Source organism: Herpailurus yagouaroundi, unplaced genomic scaffold (assembly GCF_014898765.1).
Source record: "Herpailurus yagouaroundi ecotype Mexico unplaced genomic scaffold, PumYag 185, whole genome shotgun sequence".
NCBI lineage: Eukaryota > Metazoa > Chordata > Mammalia > Carnivora > Felidae > Herpailurus > Herpailurus yagouaroundi.
This window is the reverse complement of record NW_024412416.1, coordinates 5,950,008-5,969,925: the sequence shown is the minus strand read 5'-3', so window position 1 is coordinate 5,969,925 and position 19,918 is coordinate 5,950,008. Positions and strand designations below refer to the sequence as shown.

At 41.1% G+C, this 19,918-nt stretch overlaps 1 protein-coding gene across 9 annotated transcripts in view; it reads right to left on the bottom strand.

Moving 5' to 3' along the window:
- AP3S2 (adaptor related protein complex 3 subunit sigma 2) overlaps window positions 1-19,369 on the bottom strand; it is a 60,661-nt gene extending 41,292 nt beyond the window's left edge. For 2 of the 9 annotated variants that reach the window (XR_005796159.1, XM_040493656.1), the window contains exons 1-3: window positions 19,221-19,369; window positions 15,794-15,885; window positions 15,318-15,429 (exon numbers count right to left, since the gene is read on the bottom strand). Coding sequence is in view for 6 of the 9 variants with exons in the window: in XM_040493656.1 (XP_040349590.1) it covers window positions 15,318-15,429; window positions 15,794-15,885; window positions 19,221-19,289 (273 nt within the window). In the remaining 3 variants the exon portion in view is untranslated. The remainder of the gene's footprint in view (window positions 1-15,317; window positions 15,430-15,793; window positions 15,886-19,220) is intronic. The other 7 variants (XR_005796160.1, XM_040493658.1, XM_040493652.1 and 4 more) reach the window with 5 other exon arrangements.
- Window positions 19,370-19,918: the final 549 nt, after the last annotated feature.

Sequence of the window (19,918 nt, the reverse complement as noted above, 5' to 3'; positions counted from 1 at the left end):
GCTGAACAAGAGAAAGGAAGACACCTCAGCAAGACAAAAAAGAAGGGACAAATCCCAGCCTACTTAAATATGGAATAAACTGAATTTTGAAAACAAGGACCAAAATGTCAAGCTTAGCAAATTAAGCAATATTACGAGTGAAGATGAGGCTGGATACAGCTCAGCTGATGAAGAAAGCTCCAAGACTTTAAGCAATGGGAAGGACGGTAGACTCTAGAAACCAAGGCTTAGGGGTGCTGCCCACCCCTCACCACTTCCTGCACAGTCAAAAATCCACCTATAACTTGACTCCCCCAAAATGTAACTACTAATAGCTACTATCAGGAGCGCCTGGGTGGCTCAGTCGGTTAAGCGTCCGACTTCGGCTCAGGTCGTGATCTCATGGTTCATGGGTTCGAGCCCCGTGTCGGGCTCTGTGCTGACAGCTCAGAACCTGGAGCCTGCTTCGGATTCTGTGTCTCCTTCTCTCTCTGCCCCATCCCCACTTGTGCTCTGTCTCCCTCTGTCTCAAAAATAAATGAACATTAAAAAAAATTTTTTTTAACGTTTGTTTTTTTTTTTATTATTATTTATTTTTGAGACAGAGAGAGACAGAGCATGAACGGGGGAGGGGCAGAGAGAGAGGGAGACACAGAATCGGAAGCAGGCTCCAGGCTCTGAGCCATCAGCCCAGAGCCCAACGTGGGGCTTAAACTCACGGACCATGAGATCGTGACCTGAGCCAAAGTCGGACGCTTAACCGACTGAGCCACCCAGACGCCCCCCCAAAAAATTTTTTTTCTAATAGCTACTACTAGTAGCTGGAAGACTTACCAATAGACAGTCAGCTGACACATGCTTTGTATGTTATATGAATTATACACTGCATTGTTATAACAAAGAAAGCTAGAGAAAAAAATGTCATTAAGAAAATCATAAGGGGAGGGGCACTTGGGTGGCTCAGTCGGTTGGGCATCCGACTTGGGCTCAGGTCACGGACTCACAGTCCGTGAGTTCGAGCCCCACATCAGGCTCTGTGCTGACAGCTCAGAGCCTGAAGCCTGCTTAGGATTCTGTGTCTCCCTCTCTCTCTGTCTCTCCCCCATTTGCACTCTGCCTCTCTCTCTCTCAAAAATAAATAAACATTAAAAAAATTTTTTAAGGGGGCGCCTGGGTGGCGCAGTCAGTTAAGCGTCCGACTTCAGCCAGGTCACGATCTCGCGGTCCGTGAGTTCGAGCCCCGCGTCAGGCTCTGGGCTGATGGCTCAGAGCCTGGAGCCTGTTTCCGATTCTGTGTCTCCCTCTCTCTCTGACCCTCCCCCGTTCATGCTCTGTCTCTCTCTGTCCCAAAAATAAATAAACGTTGAAAAAAAAAATTTAAAAAAAAAATTTTTTTTAAGAAAAAAAAAAAAAAATCTTAAGGGGGCACCGGGGTGGCCCAGCTGGATGAGCATCAGACTCTTGATTCTGGCTCAGGTCATGATCTCACAGTTCATGGGATCGAGCCCTGTGTTGGGCTCCACGCTGAGCGTGGAACCTCCTTGGGATTCTCTCTCTGCTCCTCCTCTGCTCTCACTCTCTCTCTCAAAAAAAAAAAAAAAAAAAAAAAAGTAAGGAAAATACATTTACGGTACTGTACTATATTTATTGAAAAAAACCCATGTATAAGTGGACTGGCACAGTTTAAGGGTCAACTGTATTTGGAAATCTAGATGTTCAGTATGAAATGGCAAGATCATAAACCCACTCATAAAGAGGAATGGGGCTGAGTTTCACATCTTCAATGCAAGGAATGGATTCAGTTTGAAAAAGATCACACTTTTACAGTGTGGGACTTAACAGACTTCTTGTTTGGATTTCAGGTCCTTGTTCACCAAAGAGCATTCTAGCTTGCGTGGGTATCACATTGATTTTAATTTAATGAAAAATACAATTCTCACTAATAAAAGAATGGCAATTATGTGATGCAATAAGAGGTGATTACAGTGGTAATCATTTTGCAATATGTAAGTGTATCAAATGAATAGACTGTACACCTTTGTTTTTTTTTTAATTTTTTTTTTCAACGTTTATTTTATTTTTGGGACAGAGAGAGACAGAGCATGAACGGGGGAGGGGCAGAGAGAGGGGGAGACACAGAATCTGAAACAGGCTCCAGGCTCTGAGCCATCAGCCCAGAGCCCGACGCGGGGCTCGAACTCACGGACCGCAAGATCGTGACCTGGCTGAAGTCGGACGCTTAACCGACTGCGCCACCCAGGCGCCCCGAATAGACTGTACACCTTAAACAATGCTACATGTCAATTATACCTCAATAAAGCTGGGAGGAAGAGAAAAAAACATCAATTTTGGTAAATATCAAATCAGTGATACTGGTGTTAATCTTGTAATCAGGCTAAATCTTCCATTAAACTCAACAGGACAGTAATTTTTAGTTCATGAATTCTACTTTTCAAATATATAAATGCTGCAGGTGGGATAAAATATCAGACAAGGATTTTCTGTGTCATTTTGTGTATCTTTGTAGTTAACTTTTTACAGTTATTTTCACCTCTTGAAACATGAAAGAAATGTTATGCAGATATTCTTTAGACAATCTGGCCATTTGCTACAAAATCCAGCACATAAATAAATGTTAAAAAAAAAAATTAAAAAAAAAATCCAGCACAAATAAGCTGGGTGGTAATAATGATAAAAATGGTTTTCTCAGTAGAATAAATATTGTTAAAGTAGCCATACTACCCAAAGTAATCTACACATTTAATGCAATCCCTATCAAACACCAACAGCATTTTTCACAGAAGTAGAACAAATAATCCTAAAATTCATACAGAACCACAAAAGATCCCAAATGGCACAGCAATCTTGAGAAAGAAGAAATCCAGAGGTATCACATACAATCTCAGATTTCAAGAAATACTTCAAAGCTATAGTAATCAAACTCTATCATACTGGCACAAAAACATACACACAGGTCAAGAGAAAATAGAATAAAGAGCCCAGAAATAAACCCATGATTATATGATCACTCAATCTTCAGCAAAGAAGGCAAGAATATACGACGGGAGAAAGTCTCTTCAAGAAATGGCGCTGGGAAAACTGGAAGCCACATGCAAAAGAATGAACCTGGACCACTTTCTTACATCATACACAAAAATAAACTCAAGGGGCGCCTGGGTGGCACAGTCGGTTAAGTGGCCGACTTCAGCCAGGTCACGATCTCGTGGTCCGGGAGTTCGAGCCCTGCATCAGGCTCTGGGCTGATGGCTCAGAGCCTGGAGCCTGTTTCCGATTCTGTGTCTCCCTCTCTCTCTGCCCCTCCTCCGTTCAGGCTCTGTCTCTCTCTGTCCCAAAAATAAATAAACATTGAAAAAAAAAAAATAAAATAAAATAAATAAAAAATAAACTCAAAATGGATTAAAGACCTAAACGTGAGACTTAAAACCATAAAAATCTTAGAAGAGCGCACAGGCATTCATTTCTCTGACATCAGTCATAGCAACGTTTTTCTAGAGATGTCTCCTGAGGCAAGGGAAACAAAGGCAAGTATGAACTACTGGCACAACATCACAATAAAAAGCTCCTGCACAGCAAAAGAAATAATCAACAAAATCAAAAGATAACCTACTGAATGGGAGAAGATATTTGCAAATGACATTCAATAAAGGGTTAGTATCCAAAAAATATAAGGAATTTACACAACACCAAAAAAAACACAAATAATTCCATTTAAAAATGGGCAGAAGACATGAACAGTTCTCCAATGAAGACACACAGATGACCAACAGACACATGAAAAGATGCTCAACATCACTCACCATCAAGGAAATGCAAATCAAAACCACACTGAGATATCACCTCACACCTGTCAGAAGAGCTAAAATCAAAACCACAAGAAACAAGTGTTGGTGAGGATGCGGAGAAAAAGGAATCCTTGTGCACCACTGGTGGGAATGCGAAATGGTGCACCCACTATGGAAGACAGTATGGAGGTTCCTCAAAAAATTGAAAATAGAATTACCACATGACCCAGTAATTCCACTACTATTTACCCAAATAATATTTAAAAAACCTAATTCAGGGCACCTGGGTGGCTCAGTCGGTTGACCATCCGACCTCGGCTCAGGTCATGATCTCACAGTCTGTGAGTTTGAGCCCCACGTCGGGCTCTGTGCTGACAGCTCAGAGCTTGGAACCTGCTTCAGATTCTGTGTCTCCCTCTCTCTGACCCTCCCCCGTTGATGCTCTGTCCCTCTCTGTCTCAAAAATAAACATTTAAAAAAAAAAACCAACCTAATTCAAAAAGATACACGTACCTCTCTGTGTTTACTGCAGCATTATTTACAATAACCAAAGTGTGGAAGGAACCAAAGTGTCCACTGATAGATGAATGGATACAATACAGAAGATGTGGTACGTATATACAATGGAATATTATTCAGCCATAAAAAAGAATGAGATCTTGCCATTTGCAACCACATGGACAGATCTAGAGGGTATAATGTGATGTGACATAAGTCAGTTGGAGAAAGACAAATACCATATGATTTCACTCACTCATGTGGAATTTAAAAAACTAAACAAATGAACAAACAAAAAAAGAAAACAAAAAAGACTCATAAGTACAGAGAACAAACAGGTGGGTCCCAGAGGGAAGGGGATGGGTGAAATAGGTAAAAGGGACTGAGAGTACACTTAGAGTGACAAGCACTGAGTATGTATAGAATTGTTGAATCACTGTATTGTACACCTGAAACTAATATAACGTTGTATGTTAATTATACTGTAAAGTCTTTAAAAATGGTTTAAAAAAAAAAAAGAATGGCTAAAGAATAAGAAGAGTTATCCTTATGTGTCATCAATCAAGGGTTTACTGAGTAAAAATACATATATATACACATATATATATGTATGTGTATATATAGTGTGTGTGTGTGTATGTATGTATCTATGAAGAGAAAATTTAAAAAGGTTTTCTCAAAAGAAAAAAAAGGAAATGCAATATTGGATAACATTTTTATACCTCGGAGCTATAAGGAAAAACATCAACAAACATAACTAAAGTTAAAAGAACCAAAAGAAAAAAAAGAACAATGGACTAGGAGAAAATATTTGCAATAAATACGATAGAAAAAGGATTTAATACCCTTGAAGTTAGGAAAAAAATGCAACACTTACCAATGAATAAAACAAATGGCCATTAGAAAAGCGGACAAATGATGTGGTCAGATATTTTCAAGTACAAACGACTGGTAAACACTAAAAGACATGCAGCTTCAGCAATACTCAAGAAAGCTTGGGAAGACAATGAATTTCTAGGTTCTCACCTATCAGACTGGCAAACGTTTGAGAATATTCTTAACATTGAAAGTTCATGACATGATGGTGAAACAGGCCTTCTGGGAGAAACCTATCACATTAAAAAGTGCACACCCTTTAATCAAAGCAACAATTCAAATGTTAAGAGCCTACCAAAGAAACTAACACATGGGCATACAGATGAATGTACAAGGGTGTGTGCTATTTAAAACAGTGAGAAACTGGGTACTGAATAAAATATTATGACATACCTGTATTACGGAAAAATCCTGCACTACTAAAAAGAATATATGACAAGGACAAAGCTGCAAGACTTATTATGAAGCGATAGAAATGCAAGTTACAGAAGCATGTAGTGTGACTATTCTTTATTTTTAAGAGTAAATGTATATGACGTGTATATATATGCATGCATTATTACCATTTAAAATTTATTTAGTGCTAGCAGGGGAGGGGCAGAGAGAGAAGGAGAGAGAGAATCCCAAGCAGGCTCTGCATTGTTAGCGCAGAGCCCAAACTAATGAACTGTGACATCATGACCTAAGCCGAAATCGAGACTGACACATATGTGACTGAGACGCCCACAGGGGCCCCTGTATATCCATGCATTTAAAGACTTTATAGCGGCTGCCTCTAGGAAGGGGAGTGGTGTTTGAGTGAGGGGGTATGAATGCTAAGGGAAGGACTTCTCTGTTCTCCGTTAATAAACTTGTTGTCTGAATCTTTTATAAAAGAAAGAATATGTTCACGTACTACTTGTATAATTTTAAAAACCCAAAACGAAGTAATATATTTGAAATTCCAGAAATAGGCCTAAATGTATATAGACAGTTAAGTTTAAACAATGGGAGGCCGTATAATTTGGAGAAACTAGATAACGATATGGAAAAAAAGTAACTTGGTTCTGTACCTCAACATATACTGAAATAAATCTTTGTTCTAAAAGGCTTAAAAATGCATTTATTTTTTTAATTGAAAACAACTGAGATAGGAAGATAAACTTATAACTAGTGAAAAAGTAGAGGAGATAAGCACAGAGTTTTAGTGGAGAGTGAACAGTGTCAATCACAAATTGAGAATTAAAGGGAATGTTGTGTAAGAAATATTTGTGAACATAATGACGTATAAAAGCTTGATATCTTAAAATTTCAGAATAAACCATAAGATATTAGGACCTTCTTTGAAAAAAAAAAACTTTAAGATCTGAAAGAAGAATGAAGAAGTGGAAAGAAATGCTATTTTTTTTAAAGGTTTTTTTTTTTTTTTTTTTTAATGTTTATTTATTTTTGAGACAGAGAGAGACAGAGCATGAATGGGAGAGGGTGAGAGAGAGAGGGAGACACAGAATCTGAAGCAGGCTCCAGGCTCTGAGCTGTCAGCACAGAGCCCGACGCGGGGCTCGAACTCACGGACCGTGAGATCATAACCTGGGCCAAAGTCGGACGCTTAACCGGCTGAGCCACCCAGGCGCCCCAAGAAATGCTATTTTTAATACATTTCTAAGTACAAATCCAACAGAGACTTTTGGGACCTTTACAAATTATTCAAGAATGTATCCAGATGAACAAATGGTCATAAGTATCAGTGAATATATTGAAAGAGAACTGCACCCAAGGGGGATATTAAGTCTTATTAAGTATATGAACTTATATTAACGAAAATAAATAAAACAGGGTGAAACTCATGCAGAAAGAGAAACACAACTTAGTCGAACAAACAATGAGTAAAAACTAAATCTCACTATGTATTATAAAGTTTATTCAACCAATGTTTAGTGACTGATTACTATGTGCTAGACACCTACCACTCTACTCCGGGGCTACCTTGGTCAATAAGTCACATTCTCGGCTGGTTTATGTTCTGAGTGTGGGAAGAACGAGGCACATAAGCATGATCTTTTTCACCATCATAAGCGCTCTGAAGGAAATGAGCAGGATGGTGTGATGGGGGTTACTTCAGATAGGCCGTCATGAAGGTCTCAGGATCTTGGACCGAGTCACGAACGTTAAAGAAGCGAGTCATTTGAAGAGCTATAGAGGAAAGGGATTTGGGCAAGAGTGTTCTAGTGGACAGAGCAAGTGCAAAGGCCCTGAAGCAAAACTGCACTGTGTCTGAGAACAGAAAGAAGACTGAAATGGCTAGAGTAGTGTGAAGGTGAAAGTGAGTATGATGAGGTCAGACAGAGAAGGACAAAGGAGCCAGATCACGTCAGGCCTTGTAGGCTGATAGGGAGTTTGAATTTTACTCTAAACACATTATACATTAAGGTTTCTTCAACAAAGGGAGGTAAAATGGATAGTTTACATTGAATAATTCAGAAAAAAATGTTAGTTTTAAAATAAACTAAAAAATATACAGAGAATTACTTTTGATAAGAGAAATCATTTGTGTGCTAAGATGAAAATGATGTCAATTATAATCGTGAGAGGTCATCTAATATAATATGCATCCTGATGCTGCAGTCATTAAAGTGTGAAAAAAATGTGCATCTTAGAACATATGTAATATAATACCATAAACCAGGTTCTAGACTTTACTGGACAAGTGGTTCAATTATGTTATAATAGGTGTATATGAAAAGAACAATGGAAATCTACACATGGAAAAAGTAGGCAGGATTATTAAAAATAAAAATTCAGACATCTGTGAGGCAGCACTCTACCTCAGAGTAGAAATTAAAAATGACACATTTCAATGTTAGAGGTAGGAAGACACATGAACTCAAATACTCCTGGAGACATTATAAATTAATATAGCTTTTCCGTATATCCACCTAGCAACATGCATTATAATTAGAAATATTAGTACCTTTGACTCAGGAATTCTGTTTTCTGTCTATTCTGTAAATTGGCCCAACAGTCTGCATAAAGACACGCAGTAGTCTTGTCTGTGTTAATTAAAAAAAAAAAAAAAAAAAAAATGGAGACCATCTAATCTCTCTCCTACTCCCCTACGGCCGGATGGGCTAAGGACACTCAAATTGCCCCCAACTGAAACGTTCTGCTTTGACTCACTCCTGGAAAAGAGAGGTAGGTCGGGACACGCTGAGAAACAGAAAACTGGCGTGGTCGATTCCTCCTCACCACGTTTCCGCTGGAATGCCAAAGCCAGGTGCCCCGCCTACGGCGAGGTCTGTTTCTCCAGATTCCCTCACACGCCTTGCCCTCGGGTGTCCCCAGAAGGAGCTCATGGACATTCTCAGGGATCCCGAAGCCAGACCGTGACCCAGACACTCTGCTCAGCTGACCTTCTCTCGGAGGCCTGCACGGAGAAGTGGCCAAGTGACACTAGCCTCCCACAGCCGTCTGTGCTTGCCACTCAGATTTTCCAAACTAAGACAAACAGCAGTTAGGGAATATACATCACATGGTAAAGCTGTGAAGAGAAGCAAAGGGGTGAGCAACTCAAATGCCGGAGGAAGGATGCCACGGATGAGGGGATGGAAGCGAGGAACTGCACGCACAAGCTTGAGGGCACTAGGAGTGCACTGTTTCTTAATCTGGGTGACAGTTTCATTTTACTGGCCTTTTTTAGATTTATCAGCACGGTTAGCGTTATTTTTTTGTATATACATGTTTCACAATAAAAATAATTTTAGGGTCACCTGAGTGGCTCAGTCGGTTGAGCCTCCAACTCTGGCTCAGGTCATGATCTCACGGTTCGCGGGCTCGAGCCCCGCATCGGGCTCTGTGCGGACAGCTCAGAGCCTGGAGCCTGCTTCGGATTCTGTGTCTCCCTCTCTCCCTGCCCCTCCCCTGCTTGTGCTCTGTCTCTCTCTCTCTCAAAAATAAACATTAAAAAAAAATTTTTTTTTAATAATTTTAAAAACAATAATCTTACAGGGATTCTGATTGGGTTTTCAGTAAATGGATAATCTGGAAGTAAGGGACATCGTAGTAAGTTTTCTCAACAGGCAAAGGGTGTGTTTAATTCATCTATTTTGCTCTTTTTTCATATTTTTGGTAGATTTTGAGAGTTTTCTTCATATACATCTTACACGTTTTACGTTTATTTCTTGATATCTTCTGGACCTTTTTGCTTTTGTTGAGTGGGCCCCTTGAAATATTTCCTTATTACTGCTAAGGAAAAGCTATTGATTTTTATATGTTAAACTTGTCCCCATAATGAACCCTATTAATAGCTCTAATGGTTTACCAGTTGATTGTTTCAGATTTCCTAGGTAGGTAATAATTTCATCTGTAATCATTATATATTCTGAAGCCTAGCAAAGCCAATCCCCAATTGCTGACCTCTTTCCCTCAAAACGTACTTTTACATTGCTTGGCCATTCCTTTTTCCTGATAAATTTTCCCTTCACCAAAAGTTCTGTAAGATTTTCTGATGCAATTACACTTGGTTTCCCATTTAATTTATTGATTACTATTATTACCTTTGCTTGACTTTTCCCAACAAGCAGAGGACTTGTAGCTCCATTTATTTTAAGTATTCTTTTATGTCTTTCCTTTAATATTTTATAATTTTATTGGAATTAATGTTAAGTATTCCACACTAAATTAATTTCCAAACACTCAATATCCTTTATCACTATTGTGAGGGTTTTTTTTTTTTTTGAAATTAAGGTTTTTCTACCTGTTTTCACAGAAAAAAAACTTCAATTTTGATCAATTTCTCTCATATTCTGCCATTTTGCCTGTATCATTCATTACTTGGTATAATTTTTGCTGGTTTTTTTTTAAAGGTTTTCTAGGTATATAATCGGGCCATGTTATAGTGACAACTCATCTCTCTTCCTTTACCATGTTACTTGTTCACTTCCTTTTTTATAACTCATTACAAATGTTTGTTCAAATTAGCGTAAATAGTAAGAGATATCCTTGTTTTCATGAATGCCTACAGATTTCTCTCCTGAGAAAACACTGGTCCTTGGTTTTAAAACTAAAATTTGTTGGGGCGCCTGGGTGGCGCAGTCGGTTAAGCGTCCGACTTCAGCCAGGTCACGATCTCGCGGTCCGTGAGTTCGAGCCCCGCGTCGGGCTCTGGGCTGATGGCTCGGAGCCTGGAGCCTGTTTCCGATGCTGTGTCTCCCTCTCTCTCTGCCCCTCCCCCGTTCATGCTCTGTCTCTCTCTGTCCCAAAAATAAATAAACGTTGAAAAAAAAAATTTTTTTTTTTAAAATAAAACTAAAATTTGCTGGGGTGCTTGGCTGCCTCAGTTGGTACAGCGCGTGACTCTTGATCTTGAGATAAGTTCAAGCCCTACACTGGGTGCAGAGTTTACTTTATTAAATGAATGAATGAATGAATGAATGAATAAATAAATAAATAAATAAATAAATAAATAAATAAAATCTTGGGGCGCCTGGGTGGCTCTATTGGTTAGGCGTCCGATGTCAGCTCAGGTCATGATCTCACAGTTTGTGAGTTCAAGCCCCACATCAGGCTCTGCGCTGACAGCTCAGAGCCTGGAGCCTGCTTTGGATTCTGTCTCCTTCTCTCTCTGCCCTTCCCCACTTGTGCTCTGTCTCTCAAAAATAAATAAATGTAAACAATAAAATAAAAATAAGTTAATTAAGAAAATAAAATAAATTAATAAAACCTTGAAAAAAAACCCCTAAAATTTGCTTCTTCTAGAAAAATAAACTAGGTACTGGAGAAAAGAAGAAAAATGCTTTTCACTATATATTCTTGGTTCACCTTTTTTTTTTTTAATTTTAATTTTTTTTTTTTTTTTTAATTTTTTTTTCAACGTTTTTTATTTTATTTTTGGGACAGAGAGAAACAGAGCATGAACGGGGGAGGGGCAGAGAGAGAGAGGGAGACACAGCATCGTAAACAGGCTCCAGGCTCCGAGCCATCAGCCCAGAGCCCGACGCGGGGCTCGAACTCACGGACCGCGAGATCGTGACCTGGCTGAAGTCGGACGCTTAACCGACTGCGCCACCCAGGCGCCCCTCTTGGTTCACCTTTTGAATCCGGAACCATGTAAACGTGGTTTATTTCCTCAACAACAAATAGTTTATGATAAATAAATAAACATGCACTACATAATCAAATAATAATGTTTCTTTCAATTCAAGAGCATTTCGGTGCATTTCGGTGGGGCGCCTGGGTGGCTCAGTCGGTCGAGCGTCTGACTTCGGCTCAGGTCATGATCTCACGGTCTGTGAGTTTGAGCCCCGCGTCGGGCTCCGTGCTGACAGCTCAGAGCCCAGAGCCTGTTTCAGATTCTGTGTCTCCCTCTCTCTGACCCTCCCCCGCTCATGCTCTGTCTCTTTCTGTCTCAAAAATAAATAAACCTTAAAAAAAATTAAAAAAAAAAAAAAAGAGCATTTCGGGAATATAATTTGGATAATCATTTCTCTCGGCATCTACTGATGCAACTCTATCAGTCTCCACTATGTTTCTTACTGCTGTAACAGACCCTAAGAACTAGTATACTGTAAATCAACACACACACACACACACAAACACACACACACAAGCCAAAACATAAAACAAGCACCCTAGAGCCAACCAAGATTTAAGGCCACAATGCTTTTTTTTTTTTTTAATGTTTACTTATTTTTGAGAGACAGAATGTGAGTGGGGAGGGGCAGAGAGAGAGCAAGACACAGAATTGGAGGCAGGCTCCAGGCTCCGAGCTGTCAGAACATAGCCCCATGTGGGGCTGAAACTCACAAGCTGTGAGATCATGACCTTAGCTCAAGTCGGACGCTCAACTGAGCCACCCAGGCACCACAAGGCCACAATGCTTGTTAATGGGACAGAAAGAAACAAAAGCCAGGTCTGGTGACTCCTTGCTACAAGTGATTATTGGCTCAGGTTTTCTTTAGTAATTTTGTACCAAAACTAATATGCAATATTACTCAAAATATTTTTTTGCAAGGCTTTTGGATTACAAACCATTTCCACTGTAAAATCGCTTAAGTAGTATGATGTTTTTATTCTCGGTTTAAGAAATACCTTTTACAAGATAGAGGTTTTATTGTACTTCAACATTTAAAAAGAATTCTACCGAATCTATTAGGGAGACAGTTTTGTTTTTGTTTTACTTTTAAATGTTTATTTATTGAGAGAGAGACAGAAGCAGAGCATGAGCAGGGGAGGGGCAGAGAGGAAGACAAAGAATTTGAAGCAGGCTCCAGACTCTGAGCTGTCCACACACAGCCTAATGCGGGCCTCGAACCCACGAACTATGAGATCATGACCTGAGCTGAAGCTGGATGCTTAACCAACTGAGCCACCCAGGTGCCCCATACTTTTTAAAGTTTATTTATTTTGAGAGAGTAAGTGATTGCACGCGCACGCAAGCGGGTAGGGGCAGAGAGACGGAGAGAGACAGAATCCCAAGCAGGCTTTGCACTGTCAGTGCAGAGCTCGACTCAGGGCTCGAATCCACAAACCACAAGACCATGACCCGAGCTGAAACCAAGAGTCGGCCACTTAACTGACTGAGCCACCCAGCCGTCCCAGGAGTCAGTTCTTTTTTACACCTCTCATTTCATCCTGATGCTGGATTAAGAGCCTTGTTGTTGATCTCATTTGGTATTCATGTTCTGACGTCAGCTATTTCAAATACCTTAGTAATACAACTATGCAGATCATCCTCTAAAAACATGTTGTTTTCTGACTTTTATCCTCAAAAATTTGGCCAACTATTTGTTGATTTTATGGTCTTTTCAAAGATCAAACCTATCATTTTCCTTTAGTTCCTATTATTTTCACCATTTTACTTATCGTCCCAAATCCAGTGCACACTATTTAATAAATGTCCATTACCTTATAAAGTTCATTTCTTTTTCTTGCTAATATAGATATTGAAGTACATCTCAATTTTAAAATATATTATCACATATTTCCTTTTTATTCTAACACACTTATATGTACATTTCTATCGCATTCTATACTTTAAAATACTATAAAATACATCGTCATAATTGAATCCTACAACCTGGTATTTCTACATTCAGATGGTAGGTCTGTGACTCAAATGCAGGTTCTATGATTCTAGATCTGGAGTTCTTTCTATTATACCACATTGACTCAATGTCCAATCTGACTCAGGTATTTTAAGAAACTTTTAAAAATTATCTGAGAGATTAGTCTTTTTTAGGTTATTTATACTGTTATGTACGACAAGCGAATAAAACGTATGAACTCTTAATCACCTTAAATCATTTTCTGAATGTAAAGTTTGTGTTTGTTTTTTTTTTTTTAATTTTTTTTTTCAACGTTTATTTATTTTTGGGACAGAGAGACAGAGCATGAATGGGGGAGGGGCAGAGAGAGAGGGAGACACAGAATCGGAAACAGGCTCCAGGCTCTGAGCCATCAGCCCAGAGCCCGACGCGGGGCTCGAACTCACGGACCGCGAGATCGTGACCTGGCTGAAGTCGGACGCTTAACCGACTGCGCCACCCAGGCGCCCCTAAAGTTTGTGTTTTTATAGCTAGAGAGTTTACTTTTCTGTTAGTTAGGTTTTAATGCAAGCTTCTACTTCAGTGCCTTCTACTTAAGTAACTTATTCGAGCCACTTAAAGGAAGCCTGCCTAGGGGCGCCTGGGTGGCGCAGTCGGTTAAGCGTCCGACTTCAGCCAGGTCACGATCTCGCGGTCCGTGGATTCGAGCCCCGCGTTGGGCTCTGGGCTGATGGCTCAGAGCCTGGAGCCTGTTTCCGATTCTGTGTCTCCCTCTCTCTCTGCCCCTCCCCCGTTCATGCTCTGTCTCTCTCTGTCCCAAAAATAAAAAATAAACATTGAAAAAAAAAAAAAAAAGAAAAAAGGAAGACTGCCTAAAATTTCACCTATAAAATGATGGAATTAGGGGTGCCTGGCTGGCTCAGTCAGTAGAGCATACGATTCTTAATCTCAGGGCTGTGAATTCGAGCCCCACATTGGGTGCAGGATTACTTAAAAAAAAAAAAAATCTAAAATGATAAAATTATACTAAATTAATGGTTCTCAAGCTAGGGTCCCTAGGCATCTCAGTTTCCATGAAGATAATGAAAAAGGATCTGTAGGCCATTTCTAACTTTTAAAAAGCCTAAAAAAATCATGTTGATCTATGTTAAGATTGCACAGACTAACTAAAACATCAAGCCTCTTTGTCTTAGGCTAGAATTACAAGTGAAAACAAAATGTATGAATTCTTAAGTATCATTTGGTTTGATAGCTGAAGAAAATTTCTAAATATAGTATGCCACTATAATTTATAATAAGAAAATATTTGCTATTCATGCCTATTTCTGGCACAGGGCTCCTAAGTGATAAAGGAATTTGGAATTTCCTAAGTGATAAAGGTGTCTTGTTTATGTTAATAAGGTAACTTCTGGAAAGCACCTAAAGATGGGGGCCGGTTGCCAGGAAAAACAACCATTAATCAGAGGATCAGAACTTTCAGTCCCACCCCAGATCTCCGGAAAACCCAACAGGACAGGGTTTGGGAGCTTCCAGGTTAATGGAGATGGGAGAGAGTGGCCTGACTGGAAAGGGCATAAAAGCTCCATGCCCTTTCCCCTTTCCTTGCCCTGCGCATCCTTTTACAGTAAGCTGGTAATCTAGTAAGTACAATGTTCTTCTAGAGAGTTCTATAAGCCCTTCTAGCAAATTAATCAAACCCAAGGAGGGTGTCATGGGAACCTCTGATCTACAGCCAGCCAGTCAGAAGCACAGGCGACAGACAACCTGGACTTGTGAGTGGTGTCGGGTCTGTCTATCTCCAGGTAGATGGCGTCAGAACGGAGTTAAATTTGTGGGACACCACAGAGAACTGAGCTAACTGCTAGGTGGTGTCGGGGAAAGAACAGACAAATTGGAATTGGGTGTCAGAATCGTACATGAAAACCAAGGGCAGGGAGGGAGCTGGGTAGAAACCAAGGAGTCCAAAAGTTCTAAGAGTTTTTACGGGTTGCTAGGAGCTTTCTTACAGTACCATATGGTGGACACCCAGCAACTCTTACCAGTGTCAATAAAGAGACTGACAACAAGACCTACAGGATGGTTACGCAAAAATCCAGGGCGAATTCTCTACTGGCTGCCATCATTAGCTGACTACACATACCTGGATGAGGTCCAAGATTCCAAGTTCGCTCTCGGATGAATCCACACAAAACACAAAGTACAGTGTAGCATAGTGCCGATAGATCAGTTTGTAGTCGGAGCCACCAATCAAACTGTGGAAAATGGGAAACATTTAAATGGCTGTATCCTAACTAAACACATCTCCAAGAAACCCTGTGTCAAAGAATGAGAACGGGCTCAACAGAAAGGGGAGGATGGGCCGAACAATAGGCCATTTCTCGCAGGGGACCAGCAACCAAGTTTGGCAGAGATGCCTAAAGCCACTTGACCTCACCTTTTCTTCTGCCATCTTCCCAGGAACCAAACCTCTAGATGAAGCACAACCAAGCAACAGCTTCCAAACGGAAGTGGGACTCTTCCTGGGCAGCTCAGGCACCCACCCGACACTTGAGGAAACAGCGATGAAGGCCACCCAATAGTAGACGTGTGGGCAGAAAACTGAAACCCATCGTTTACCTTCCACCTTCCAAGAAGTTACAGATGTTGTCATCTCGCTTGAGAACTAGATGGAAGGTCTCTCGGACAATCTGCTGTTGAATTTCTTCTGGCTGTGGAATAAAGTAAATAAAGTGATTCAGTGGGGAGGTCTGAAAAACTACATTCCATGGATGGGGATACACAGGGAGAGAAATGCTTCCAAGCAGGGAATTATCGGAACATTTGGTACCAGTTTTCAGAAAAAATAAAAAATGATGAGTAAAGAAAAAATAAAAGGGAAATCTATGGAAAAATAGATTAAGACTCAGTTACAGGAATTAAGATAGGGTATATTTACCTAGATGTCTAGTCACTAACCATTATTGTCCTGATAGGTAAGGTGATACTTCCTTATAGTTAACAACCAAGGAAAGGAGAATTGATAAACTCTCCTAAAAGATCAAAGAATAACTAGAAGAGCAGTCCTGGAATATTTTGTCTTCCCCTAGAAAACATCTATGCCAATGTCAATAGGTCTAACCCTTCAAGGAGGTCAAGATGTAATCATGTAATTTTGTTTTTAAAAACCGAACTTTCCATCTTTTGCACTGACAATACGGTATAATGGGGTGTTACTGAGGAAGACAGAAAAAATTCTATTTACAGATTAGAATTTGGAATAGAGTTATACTTTTTTTTTAACTACTATATACAAGAAAGCTCAACTGTATTAACATCTCTTGATAACTTACACTGATTTCTATTTATACAGAGGAGGTTCACAGTAAGTATGGTTTTAAAAAAGGATGATGATGGGGCGCCTGGGTGGCGCAGTCGGTTAAGCGTCCGACTTCAGCCAGGTCACGATCTCGCGGTCCGTGAGTTCGAGCCCCGCGTCGGGCTCTGGGCTGATGGCTCAGAGCCTGGAGCCTGTTTCCGATTCTGTGTCTCCCTCTCTCTCTGCCCCTCCCCCGTTCATGCTGTCTCTCTCTGTCCCAAAAATAAATAAACGTTGGAAAAAAAAATTAAAAAAAAATAAAAAAATAAAAAAAATAAAAATAAATAAAAAAGGATGATGGCAGGAAGAAACTAATCATTAAGACAAAAGTAATAAAAAGCTGTAGACCAGTGACCTGGGAATGTTATCAAAATACAGGTTCCAATTTAGTAGGTTTGGGTTAAGTCCTGAGACTGTATCTCATTCCAGGTGATACCAAAGCTGCTGGTTTGGAGATCACACTTTGAGTAGCAAAGCTTAAGAAAATCTTCAGACCGGACTTGCCCTTAGAGTCAGAAACTAGACTGAAATAACGTTAACGCCTTCTTTCTACAGCACTGAATTTGTTTGAAATCACCAGTTATTTTAAAAGAAAGAGAACCAAACAAGAAGATGTCATTGTGAAATTACTTTTCAGAACTTTGGCTCAACATGGACATACAGTGGCCCTCTGTTATTTACTGAATGAATGAAGACTAGTCACTATAAGTCTGAGTACGCCAGGATGCTGTAAAGGATTAACTCTGCGTACTTGGAAACAGAAAACATGCTAAGCATCAGTACTTTTTTAAACTGACCAAAACAGCTTTCAAACCAAACAAAGCCTTTTACCTGACCCTAGGTGGAAATGGCCACAGAGGGAAAGTGGTATGAAACAGTAAAGCTAACTAATTTCTGATTTCAACAAAAAGACGGACTACCACTTGCTTCCAAGCCTCAAGTACTTTAACAGTCCCGCATATCTTTTAGTACTCTGCAGTTTTCAAGGTCAATTTTCACTCATGGGCTAACGTGGTTCTCATAAAACTCCTATGTTCTCTAAAAGTTTACAAAAGGTGAATAAGAACACGCAAAGATGTTCATTAGAGGAATGGAAAATTAAAACCACAGTGAGAACCCACTTTATACCCATTATAGTATTTTTATTCAAAAAGATAATAACCAATGTTGATAGAGAGGTGAACAAATTGGAACTCCTATACATTGCTGATGGGAATGTAAATTGGTGCAGCCACTGTGGAAAACAGTTTGCCAATTCCTCCAAAGGTTCACCATAAAGTTACCTTATGACCCAGCAATTCTACTCCTAGATTTATAACCAGGAGAAATGAAAACATGTGCACAGAAACACTTGTACATGAATGTTGATGGCAGCATTCTTCACAAGAGCCACAGGTAGAAACATCAGCTGATGGACAATCAAAATGTGGTATATCCATACAATGGAATTCAACTTGGCAATAAAGATGAAGCATGAATACATGCCACAAGTGAGATTAACCTTAAAAACATACTAAGTGAAAGAGGCCACATATTGAATACCATTTATATCAAATGTCCAGAATAGGCAAATTGGGAGAAGCAGAAAGTAGACTAGTGGTCGCCTAGGGCTAAAGGAGCTGAAGAAGAAATTGGGAACAAGTGCTAATGGGTAGTGGTTTCTTTTTGCGGAAATGGAAATGTTCCAAAATTGACGGTGGGGATGGTTCCACAACTTTGCAAATGTACTAAAATCCACTGAACTGTATGCTTTAAATAGGTGAATGCATACACAAATGCAAATACAAACTAAATGGTTGTAGTGAATGATCGTATTTTTATCTGGAAATAATTATTAAATGTAATCTAGCTTAAAAATTCTATGAAAGGGTAAAATTATTTTGTTCATTCCTATTTGACACACACACACACACACACACACACACAAAGGGAAGTAACACAGGATCAATAGACACAGGGGTTAAAAAAAAAAAAAAAAAAAGGTGAGCTGAGGCCCGAACAGGAGTTTTCTGATTTTTAACCCTCTTGCGTTTCACCGATAATGTATGTAACATTTCTGAAACCTCGCCGCGAAGAAATAAAACGCTGGAGGTCAGGAGACAAAGAATGTTGTTTGTTTTCCCAGAGGAGTTTTTGGGGAAACTCAAATTTCCGTGATCGTTTATGGAGCCCTCACGCGGCAGCCTTTATAATTTCTCACCCTTTCCCACTTGGAAGCTGACTTTCTTCAACTCTACAGAAGGAAGGGTATCCAGTCCCTGGGCAGTATCCACCCAGCACTGAAGCAAAATAATCCCAAGAAAGCACGTTTCCAGATCTTTGGGCTAAAGCAAAAACTTTAATAAGCTGCATATTTCTTCCTACTCGTACGACCAACAAGATTAAAGGGGCTTAGATGGGTGAAGTTTTCAATGGGGCACACACCCCCCCCCCCAACCGTCCTTTAGAGAGCCCCGAGACGCAAGGAGAAATGTCACTAAACGACAGAGAGATGCAGGGGTCCAGGAAAGGTTGAGCGGGGGTGGGACGTGAGGCCCGACGCCGACCCCGGTCCCGCAAGGAGGGTGACGGGTGCGAGGGTCACGCCCGGTGCGGGAGCCCGAGGTGGGGAGACTGCAGGTGGGGCCGGAGGGAGGGAGGGGGGCGCGGACGCTCTGCAGGGACGTGACGAGGCTGGGCCGCACTCACGAAACGCTGGTAGAAGCGGACCAGCCGCGGCTTCCCGTGGTTGTTGAAAACCAGAATCGCTTGAATCATCTTTGCCGGCCACGTTCCTTTCAGCGCCGGCGGCCTCCACAAAGCACCTACTTCCGCCACAACACGGCCACTTCCGCTTGGTGCGCTGCTGAGCGCGGCCGGCGGAAACGTGCCCCGGCGCCCAAGGGGCCCGGCCGCGAAGAGTCCGGCTTCCCGGCACCCCCAGGAGAAAGCGCCAGGGTGGGCTAGCGGGGAGGGGGCGGGGGGCGGGCCGCTGAGGACCCCGAGGCTGGGCAGCGTCGTCACCTCGGCTGGCACCGGTTTGCCAGTCAGGGGCTGGCCAGGGCGCGAACCCGGATCTCTTGCCGTTCGGCCGGCCGGACCGCTTGCTGCAGAATCTCGGGCGGAGCACGTCGGGAAAGCAGATCCCGAAGCCGAAGTCCCTGACAGCAGCCGCGCTCCCAGGCGACTGGGCGGCGGGGGGGCTCCCTGTTTCCCCGTCTCCCCTTCTCCCTGTCCACGCGAAACGCGCAGTCCTGCCTCTCCCTTAACACTTGCAGAACGGTTCGCAGCGTGGAGATACCAGCCTAGTTAGCCGTTGCCCGCTTAGGGAACGTGAAGTTCATTTTTGATTTTCAGTACTATATACATAACAACGCTGCAGGCAATATTAATGCCTGCTGGTGCAA